Raw genomic sequence first — 10,191 nt, forward strand, 5'->3', positions numbered from 1 at the left:
GGGACAGGCAGATTGACAGTAAGATTGAGCCTCCCTCACCACTGCGGGAACGCGGGTTGAGTTTAAGCAGCCAATTATTAAATAAATTAAAAGGATAAGATAGTGTAAAAGGCGGCTTTGGCCTTGAAAACTAATAAAAAGTGAATGGGAGTGGGTTAAGTTGGGGAAGAAAGGTAAAAATGAAAAGACATGGAAAACCAACCAGTGCCCCCAGCCGAAGGAGCGGACCTGGAAATCGCGGGCACATATTGAATTGAATTCTCTGTTTTTGCTGCCTTCTTATTTTTTTCCTCTTCTTGCATCACTTTCCAGCGACATCGCGTCTTGAAACACGTATCTGTGATTCCCTGAAAACGAGCTCCTCTGAAAGCGATATTAATCGATGCCATGAGGTTTCCTCTCTGCCCTCAACATCAGTAGTGTGCTACAAGCTACAGTCGTAGTGGACTTTGTTCTGGTTTGTTGCTGTGCGGATCGCTTGCATCGCCTGCTCTATAAACATCTCCCAATTGTTAGCTTATTCGGCTAACTAATATAGAAAGAATGAATATAGCTATAGATAGAAAGGCTACAAGATACAGTTAAGGATATGGAATTTTATTACATACACAATGTACAATCCGCTAGTTGCACAGACAGCTAAAAAAACATCGCTCAGCTCAACGCACCGCTCGCGCACACGCTCGGACACACACTTGAACACACTCCCGCACAAACTCGTCTCGCCCGTTTCACGCTCCGGCTGTGGATCACACAAAGCGTATCCCAGTCTTTGACAGAGTTGACACTCTCGCAGTTACACACTCACAATTACCCTCAGAAAGCACACAAACACACACAGAAGAGACGAACACGTGCAAAAGCCTCAGTAAAGTTGTTGCCGGTGGTGTTGGTCCGGTGGTTTCCAGCAACTGGATGCACCGCTTGAAGGGATTCTCGATGAAGTGACTTCCAGGCGAAGCGATTCACGGAGAAACGAAGAACTTTTATACAGGCTATTTACAGATGGGTACAAGATTCAGTACGGTCGAACTATCCGCGGCCGGCCTAGCCGACCACCTTCCCAGAGGCGAGGGACACCACGTCCCAACAGTCGAACTGGCGCGCCTTGCACCAGCTCTCAACGGCCGCTACTCCGCGCTCGGCCCGACCGAGCGCCTGACAGCTACGAGTAGCTAGCAACAACAGCCCTCGGGCGCGGGTCTCCCCGAGAGTCCACTACGATTCTCCCGCGCCCCTTTCCACACGCAAAAATAAACAGTGCTACAGCTTCCCGCCTGACATCAGTTTTAACGAATAAGAAAGCTCAGAACTGATGTCAGCGCCTTTTCCCTCACCCCGAAATTCCTCCCTACGTGGCTGCGCAATCCTCCGCCAAGTGGAGCGGAGGCGCGCCAGATGTGTGGGGCCAACGGACACTTTCAGCTCCTAACCGTGCTGGCCTAGTATACCGCCCGTCGCGTAACGCGACGAAACCGAGACCGTTCTCGCTTGTTTATGGCCGGCGGCTTCTCCCCCCCGGGAGGCAGGATTCCGGGAAGATGGGGGACAGGAGCCCAAGGTCGATGTCGGCAGAGAGCCCCGCCATCTGGAGTGGCAAGGGAAAACGCAAGAACGAACGGGGAGACCAACCGAAGAGCATGGGCGTTCGAGCCGCTCCTCGCCTTCCAACGGCACGCACTAAAACAAAACAAACAAAACGAAACAAAACGGGGCGCGCAGCCTAGTCCACTCTCCTCTCGCGGAATGTTCGTAACACATGTACAAAAAGAGGCGGCAGCGTGCCGAACCCTACACCTTCCCCCCAAGACTCGGCTAATCTATTAAGAGATAAGCCGAGGCAACAAACAACAAAAAGGGTTCGGCAAGTATAGCAGCTCAGTACATCGGCACGAGTAAGCTGCAGGAGCCTGTGGGCGAGCATGCCGCGGCCTTTCGTCACACACTTCACAAATACATGCTAGAGAATCCACCAAACAAACACACACAGAACACTACCACTTTCGCTGGGTTGGATCAGGGTGTGTCTCTTAAGTCCAACGAGTCTGTGTGCACTGTTCCCTGGTCCAGTTTCCCAGCGGTCACTGCGGGACGTCAGCCAGTGTACTATTCCAACAAGCGTTGGGGATCCTAGACAAGGCATCCGCGTTACCGTGGTCGACTCCCCTGCGATGCTCAATGTTAACATTGTAACGTTGGAGCGCCAGAGCCCAGCGCGTAAGCTTTGCACTTTGGGGCACGCTGCTCGTAAGAAATGAGAGCGGATTGTGGTCAGTGATGACAGTCACGGCGGCGGCAAATACCCACGTCTCAAACTTTTTTAGTGCCCAGATTACCCCGAATGCCTCCCTTTCGATTGCAGCCCATCGCATTTGCGAGGGTGCAAATTTGTGACTGGCGAAGGCTATCGGCGTCTCAGTGCCGTTGTCAGAAAGCTGCGCCAAACAGGCACCAGCTGCTACTGCCGACGCGTCTGTGAAAAGCAGATACGGCTTCCGTGGGTCCGGAGTGGTCAGTGCAACCGCCTCGCATAGAGCTTTTTTCAGGGCTTTGAAGGCTCTGTCGGCGTCATCTGGCCATGGTATTTTATTCGGCACGCCCTTGCCCGTTAGGCGTGTTAGTGGCAGAGCGATTTCTGCAAAATTCGGAACATAGCTACGGTAGTAGCCACATAGCCCTAGGCAGCTCCTCAATTCTTTCTTGGTCTTAGGGACTTGAATGCCTTCAATAGCCTCAATTTTCTCCTTGGCTGGGCCATGCTGGCCTGAACCGACAACATGCCCCAGGTAGCGGATTGAGGGCAGCGCTATTTGGCACTTTTCCAAGCTAGCATGCAGGCCCACCTCCTCCAAAGTGAAAAACACACGGTGCAGATGACGGATGTGCGATTCGAGCGATGGGCTGAACACGGCGATATCGTCTAGATAGGCGCAAGCGTATTCTTCCTGCCCGGCTAGTAACTGGTTCATGTTCCTTTGGAAGGTAGCCGCCGCGTTCTTAAGACCGAAAGGCATCACCCGCCAGGCAAATTGACCTAGGTGCGAGATGAAGGCGGTCGGAAGCTGAGAATCCTCAGCGAGCGGCACCTGCCAATAGCCGCGCCTGAGGTCAAGAAGGGTTATGAACCTCGCGGCTCCGACTCGCATGATCAGCTCCTGGGGGCAACCCATAGGAAATGCGTCCGTCTCGGTCACCGCATTCAGCGCTCGATAGTCTATGCAAAGACGTACCGACCCGCCCTTTTTTGGAACACACACGATCGGGTGTGCAAAAGGGCTTTTGCATGGGTAGATGAGGCCTTGTTCGAGGAGTTCATCAATCTGCCTCGTTACTTCGTCTTTTAAAGCCTCTGGGATCCTATAAGGGTGCCCTCGCTTTGGATTTGCCCCCTCCGCGAGTTTTATGCTGTGCTCGCCCACGCGTGCGATAGAGGGTTCATTCCGAAACAATGCCTGGTGCTGCTCGAACGTGGCGTGCACCAGCGCCGCGGCATCCCTGTCTAAGTGGCTTGTTCTATCAGGCTTAAGAACTACACAGTCCTCCAGGAGGTTCTGTGCGCGCGGGGTGTATTCGACTTCTCCGAAGTCGCAATCGTCATGAAATATGACGCTCACCGAACCCACCTTGCCGACGTAGGGGCGTAGCTTATTTGCGTGTACTAGCATGCGGCGACCGTCACTCATCTGTACGTAGTACGAGTGCTCGCGGTACCTTTTTGTCACCACCCCCGGCCCCAGCCACTTTGGGTACATTTTCCCTGGCCTCTTTTCGTCGAAGACGAGGACCGCCTCGCCTTCGCGAAAGATTTTCACCATTGCATGCTTGTTGTAGTGTGACGAGTACGCCTCCTGCTGTTTTCTAGTCGTTAGCTCTGCGGTGTCGGCCGCGATCTCGAGCTGTGCTTTCAGCTTCTTCAGGTACTCGGCCGGGGCGCTCGCCAGTTCCCCGGGTACTTCAATATCTCCCGCCCAGCTTTGCTTTAGGATACCTAGTGGTCCTACTGGGTCTCGGCCGTAAAGCATTCGGAAGGGCGACACGCCAGTGGTGTCGTGCGGCACCTCTCGATAGGCCCAAAGAAGAAAAGGGATGAACTTGTCCCAGTTTTTCGGTTCCTTTTCAATTACGTGTGAGAGCATGGTCTTAAAGACTCTGTTCCACCTCTCCACCGACCCATTGCTTTCCGGATGATTTGGGGCGGAAAAGCGTGGGGTACAGCCGAGCCTTCCAAGAAATTCCTTCGTAAGTGCGGCTGTAAAATTGGTGCCGCAGTCTGAGCACACTACCTCGGGAACACCCGTCCGGCTAAACACCGAAAGCAGCGCATCGCAGGTTGCCCTGGCGGACAAAGACCTAAGGCAGACTACTTCTGGCCAACGCGTGCACAGATCTATTATGCAAAGCGCGTATCTATGTCCTCGGCCAGACGATGGCTCGATCGGACCTATGACATCTATGTTCACTTTCTGGAAAGGAAACTTCGGGCGAGTGAGAGGCGTTATCGGTACCCTATCAGTTCGCCGGTGGTCTGAACGCACTTGACAGCCATGGCAGCTGTCACAGTGATTGCGAATATCCGACTCCATGCCCGGCCAGTAGAAACTGTACTTGAGGCGAGCTTTAGTCTTGCGAAAGCCCAGGTGTCCCCCCCAATAGGACTCATGTGCTAGGCTTAGTGCGGCCTCGCGCCGTAATCTTGGCAGCACTAGCTGCTGTACCCCCTGGCCTAGCACCTGGTCTTTATGATACAAAACTCCGTCTACGACTGACATGCCCGCCTTTCCCTGCTTAGCGTTCTGCCAGGCCTCACGCAGTGTCTCGTCCTCACGCTGCTCAACCCGAAACATCTGTGCTCCGCCAAGCTCAGCCGTGCTATCCGTCTGTGATTGCTCTCCTTCATTTCTGTCAAGGGTCCGCTCGGGCAGGATTTCGTCCTCGAACGTCAAAACTGACTCGGCACCCGCGTCTGGCCCTGATTCATCCGGTCTGTCTTCACCCGGCGGCGACAGAGTTCCAACCGCCTGCACGAGACCCTCGCTGTCCGATTTGCGCGTGTCGTGCAGCTGTTCCCATGCGTCTGCCGAGATTAGGCAATCGGCGTGCGTGAGCTTGTCGGTGAGCGCACACGTCACCGGTGTCGCATCATCCACATTTTCAATTAAGGAAGCACCACGATACAGCTTCAACGGAACAACTGCCAGCTTCGCCTCTACTTTTTCTCCGAAGGCGGAGATGAGATCGATTGTCCCATGTGGGGATACAAACTCTTCAGGTACAAGGCTTTCGCGCACTACGGTGATATCTGCGCCGGTGTCCACAATGGCGCTGAAAACTGCCTCCCGACAGCTGATTTTAACGTCCCTGAGAGTTGGACGCGTGGTCTCCGAGGCATGGGTGGACACGCGTGCCGTTAACCTATCCTCGCGCGGCGGGCGCTCTCGTTTGTCAGCTGGGTTCTCACGATCAAATGGGCAGTTCGCAACAACGTGCCGCCAGCTCCCGCATCGGAAACAGCCACCCGATCGCGATTCCTTTCTCTTTTCTCCTCCTGGCCTGACTGCAGCCCTTACGTCTCCTCGTTCTGCCCCAGGCTTCTGAGCAGGTGGGGCCTCAGACCTCGGTTTTGGCCGGTTATCAAAACCCTTAAAGCTGTCGGCTTTCCTCTGTGCGCTTCCCTTCCCGGCGGCTTCCTCGTACGTCTGCAGCAATGCGGCTATATCATCCGCGTTCAGCCATTTCTCACCCTCGCGCAGCTTGACATATTTCCGTGCTTCTTCTGATAGCCCCTCTTTGAGCTGGTCGGCGACCAGAAGCTTCAGAAGTCCGTCAAAAGTCGACACGCCCCGAGACTTTAAATAAAAATTTAAATAACTCTGGACGCGTGTGACAAAACCCTTCCAAGTCTCTTCGCGCCTCTTGGTGGCCCCTGAAAACCGCCTTTGGTACTCTGCGGCTGAAAGTTTTAACTCGTCTAGGACCACCGTCTTCAACTTATCGTAGTCTCTGTGCTGTTCTGCGGTGAACCGAGTCGATAAGTAAGTCACCCGCTCGGCCAGCACTGGGAACACAAGCTGCGCCCAGTGTTCCTTCGGAACGTTGTAAGCCCTGAGCGAGCATTCCACTGATTCAAACCAGACGGGCACTTCACCGTCTGCAGGCAATTTGGGAAACGCGCCGGCGAGCAGCTTAGCGTACTGTCTCAACCGTTCGTCTTCGGAAGGCGCAGCATTCTGGCTTCGAGCACGAATGATTTGCATTTCAAGCTCTAAGGCTTTTATCTTTTTTTCGTACAATTCCAGCTCTTTATCAATGTTTTGGCTACGCCGTGGCCTCGACACCTCATTGATGCCCTTGTCACCACCGTCCCTACTGTCACCACTGTCACTATCGCTGTTCATTGTCGATGCCTTGTCAGGGTTAAGATGCCCAAATCGGGTTATCATTAATTACGCCCGCCGTAGTCAAACAGTGACCGCCAAGAAAAAGGAACCAGGGAACTCACTCGGAGCTGCTCGCAGTGTCCTCTTTTCGGGCAAGAATGGAGTCGACCTCTTGAGGTGCCGATTGAAGCCGCTAGCGGCTGCCGTTGCTCGGGGATGCCAGTTGGCGTCCGCTGAAGGTCGTGTCCGCTTCAATTTCCCAATTGCCGCCGTTGCTCAGGGATGCCACCCTCTGTCCGCAGAAGGCCTTGTCTTCGGCGTTTCACGCCCGATGCTCCTCGCACCTTCGTACCCTTAGCCTGTCGTCCACTCGGTATCTCGCCTTGGATACCGAACTTCGTCCTCTCCTGGGGGCCGCTGCAGTGCACCAATCCTGTCGGCTGCGCCAGTAAAGTTGTTGCCGGTGGTGTTGGTCCGGTGGTTTCCAGCAACTGGATGCACCGCTTGAAGGGATTCTCGATGAAGTGACTTCCAGGCGAAGCGATTCACGGAGAAACGAAGAACTTTTATACAGGCTATTTACAGATGGGTACAAGATTCAGTACGGTCGAACTATCCGCGGCCGGCCTAGCCGACCGCCTTCCCAGAGGCGAGGGACACCACGTCCCAACAGTCGAACTGGCGCGCCTTGCACCAGCTCTCAACGGCCGCTACTCCGCGCTCGGCCCGACCGAGCGCCTGACAGCTACGAGTAGCTAGCAACAACAGCCCTCGGGCGCGGGTCTCCCCGAGAGTCCACTACGATTCTCCCGCGCCCCTTTCCACACGCAAAAATAAACAGTGCTACAGCTTCCCGCCTGACATCAGTTTTAACGAATAAGAAAGCTCAGAACTGATGTCAGCGCCTTTTCCCTCACCCCGAAATTCCTCCCTACGTGGCTGCGCAATCCTCCGCCAAGTGGAGCGGAGGCGCGCCAGATGTGTGGGGCCAACGGACACTTTCAGCTCCTAACCGTGCTGGCCTAGTATACCGCCCGTCGCGTAACGCGACGAAACCGAGACCGTTCTCGCTTGTTTATGGCCGGCGGCTTCTCCCCCCCGGGAGGCAGGATTCCGGGAAGATGGGGGACAGGAGCCCAAGGTCGATGTCGGCAGAGAGCCCCGCCATCTGGAGTGGCAAGGGAAAACGCAAGAACGAACGGGGAGACCAACCGAAGAGCATGGGCGTTCGAGCCGCTCCTCGCCTTCCAACGGCACGCACTAAAACAAAACAAACAAAACGAAACAAAACGGGGCGCGCAGCCTAGTCCACTCTCCTCTCGCGGAATGTTCGTAACACATGTACAAAAAGAGGCGGCAGCGTGCCGAACCCTACAGCCTCCCTTCCAAAAAACGTCGGAGATGGGAGCCGTCCCGCGTCTGAGCCTCAAACGTTCCTCCGAAACCGGGAGCACTCCTGCGGTGCACAGCGCGCCCCGCTGCAGCTGTCGCCCACCGACTTTCGCTCAGGGAAAAAGACCCCCACCTCCTGGCTAGTAAAAAAAAGAAAGAAAACGGATGGTCATCAAGAGAACAAATACACAAGATGAAAATGACGCTCGCTAGCACAAGCGGCAGGAACTCTTCTCCTCATCCCTGTTGGAGCCTAGGAATGCTACGAAAACACTTCTACCTGGCCCAGCAGCAACCCTGGTGCCCTCTGTATTTGGGGCATAGGTTTTAGAGGGGCAGTAACCGGCACAACATGCGCTGCCCGCGAGTTCGTTTTGTGATCATACAAGGCTGAATGTGCGCTCCTCGCTTTTTGTGCAAGAAAAGCATCCCAAGGAGAAAGAGGGTTTCGTACTCTTTCCACTGTCGTTCATGAGTGACCGTCACGCACCGAGGGAATGGAAATACGCTGAGAAGTTCTGCAATCGCTGGACAAGACCGTTTCAATGTTCCCTGGAGCGGTGGATGCAACGAGGTACTGTTGTGTGCTCCATTATGTCCCGCTAAGTACCCCGGCGCAAGCAAAGAGAAGGTAGCTATCTTTCATCCGTGAAACATGATATCGTCGACTGCGTTGCTTCCACTAGGACAAAGAGTCCAGTGGTCAGCCGAAGGGGACGTGGACATCGTCTGCGGCCACTGGCGGATGAATGCGTCGCCCCTACTTCCTCTATACGCTTTGTAGAGAGAGAACGAAGCAGGTCAAAGCCGGAAAAACCTCGACGGCGACTCAGCGAGTGGCCAGCCGCTTTTTTATTTTTTTGCGTTGTATGTCTTTTTGCCGTTTTATGAGAATAATGAGGCTGAACGCGAACGACGTCCGTCACTTTTCATCTAAGCTGCTGCAGTGTAGACAGCGATTCAACTACAGAAGGTATCAGTGTACATTATGACAAGCACGAGTTTTTTTTTTTTGGGGGGGGGGGGGGTGCATATGTTGGCCGTTATGTGTGAGCTGAATATGCGGTGCGTGTCCGTTTGTTTGTTTCTTTGTTGTCTGTTTGTTTGTTTCAAGCACGAGGCAAAAACAGCTAAGTGATTTTGCTGGAACGATGTTCCATATGTACAGCGCGATAAACGCTACATGATGTGAATAAACATGTAAAGACAAACACAGCGCTGCCATGCATGTTTACATGTTTCTTCACATCATGTCCCGTTTATCGCGCTGTAGATATGAAACATCGTCACCAACTCGCCCAGCAACTTACTTTGCTGGAACAGTTTTCCTTTCGGAAACCATTACGCCAGATGCAATAAATTTAACAGCGTTAATATTGAAATAAGCGGCAGTTCAGCAAAAATAGTAACCTCTGTCACACCCTGGTGGCTGCCAGCACTCATCTTCCCCCCTTTACGCGTCGCCGAGATATGCTAGAGAGATTAAACATGCTACAGCTACCAAAAGTTGAATGCAGTATGAATAATTAATGCTGTCATGAAATAAATAGTGCGATAATGAAATTATTAAGAGGTTACCTAAATCGGGAGCGCAAAAGCTAAGAGGCAGCATGAGGTAAACAATACGGTAAACCATTCGGCGTAGAACGCAATAAAAGTGGCTGGTGCGTCCCAACAGGGCAGTGTGCCGAGCAGAAGTGAAGGGAAAACAGGCGCACCACAACATCGTACGCTTCGCTGCACGCAGTTATTGCGCACTCTTTCCCTGTCGCACGCCGCTCTACGCAACGCTTCACGGAGCTTGCGCAACGGCTGCATAGCGGCAGACGGTGCTATACTAATTCGCAATTGAGAGGCCGCACAGCGCTCCCGGGCGGTTCAACCACTCCAAAGGCAAAATGACTTCTCTTCGCTCGAAGAAGATCCTGAAATGGGCATATAAACAAGAAGACCGGATTCGCTTTTACTTTATCCCTTTGTGCTTCATAATTCCGTCAAAATAGCTGAAAGCAGGAGTACGTGTTTCAGGCTGCCATGCATCAAACTCCACCATTCAAGACCATCTTCCTTTCAAAAGCTATTTCGCTAACAATTATTTTTAGGCGATAAAATAACTGCCCTATACAGTCCCATTGGTCCACACCACAAGTTAAAAAGATAACACTCTCTTATGCTCCTTGGTTGCGCCGGCTAATGGTTTCCTTCATATGTGCGCTCCCCGTCAAAAGTATAAAGCCGAAGGGGTTTGCTTGTGATGCCTGCAGCATGCCTCCTTATGGATCCTCAGTGACCGCAATCTCTCGAAATGGCTTTGCGTCCTCAATCTTCCCAAGGTCTGGACCGCTTGATGTGCCGGGAGCCACGCTTAAGAGCTTAGAACCAAACCCCTTGGGCTGTATACTTTTGAGGGGACCATACGTCA

General features: G+C 53.3%; 1 protein-coding gene across 1 annotated transcript; it reads right to left on the reverse strand.

Annotated features, from left to right (window-relative positions):
* Nucleotides 1-659: 659 nt before the first annotated feature.
* On the reverse strand, nucleotides 660-6,399 carry LOC149353151 (uncharacterized). The gene has a single exon (XM_089582320.1). It carries the CDS (start codon nucleotides 6,393-6,395, stop codon nucleotides 2,082-2,084), a length of 4,314 nt encoding a protein of 1,437 aa, XP_089438446.1. The 5' UTR covers nucleotides 6,396-6,399; the 3' UTR covers nucleotides 660-2,081.
* Between the last annotated feature and the right edge of the window lie 3,792 nt (nucleotides 6,400-10,191).

Source organism: Amblyomma mixtum, chromosome 3, assembly GCF_055824585.1.
Source record: "Amblyomma mixtum isolate Tamu chromosome 3, ASM5582458v1, whole genome shotgun sequence".
Lineage (NCBI taxonomy): Eukaryota > Metazoa > Arthropoda > Arachnida > Ixodida > Ixodidae > Amblyomma > Amblyomma mixtum.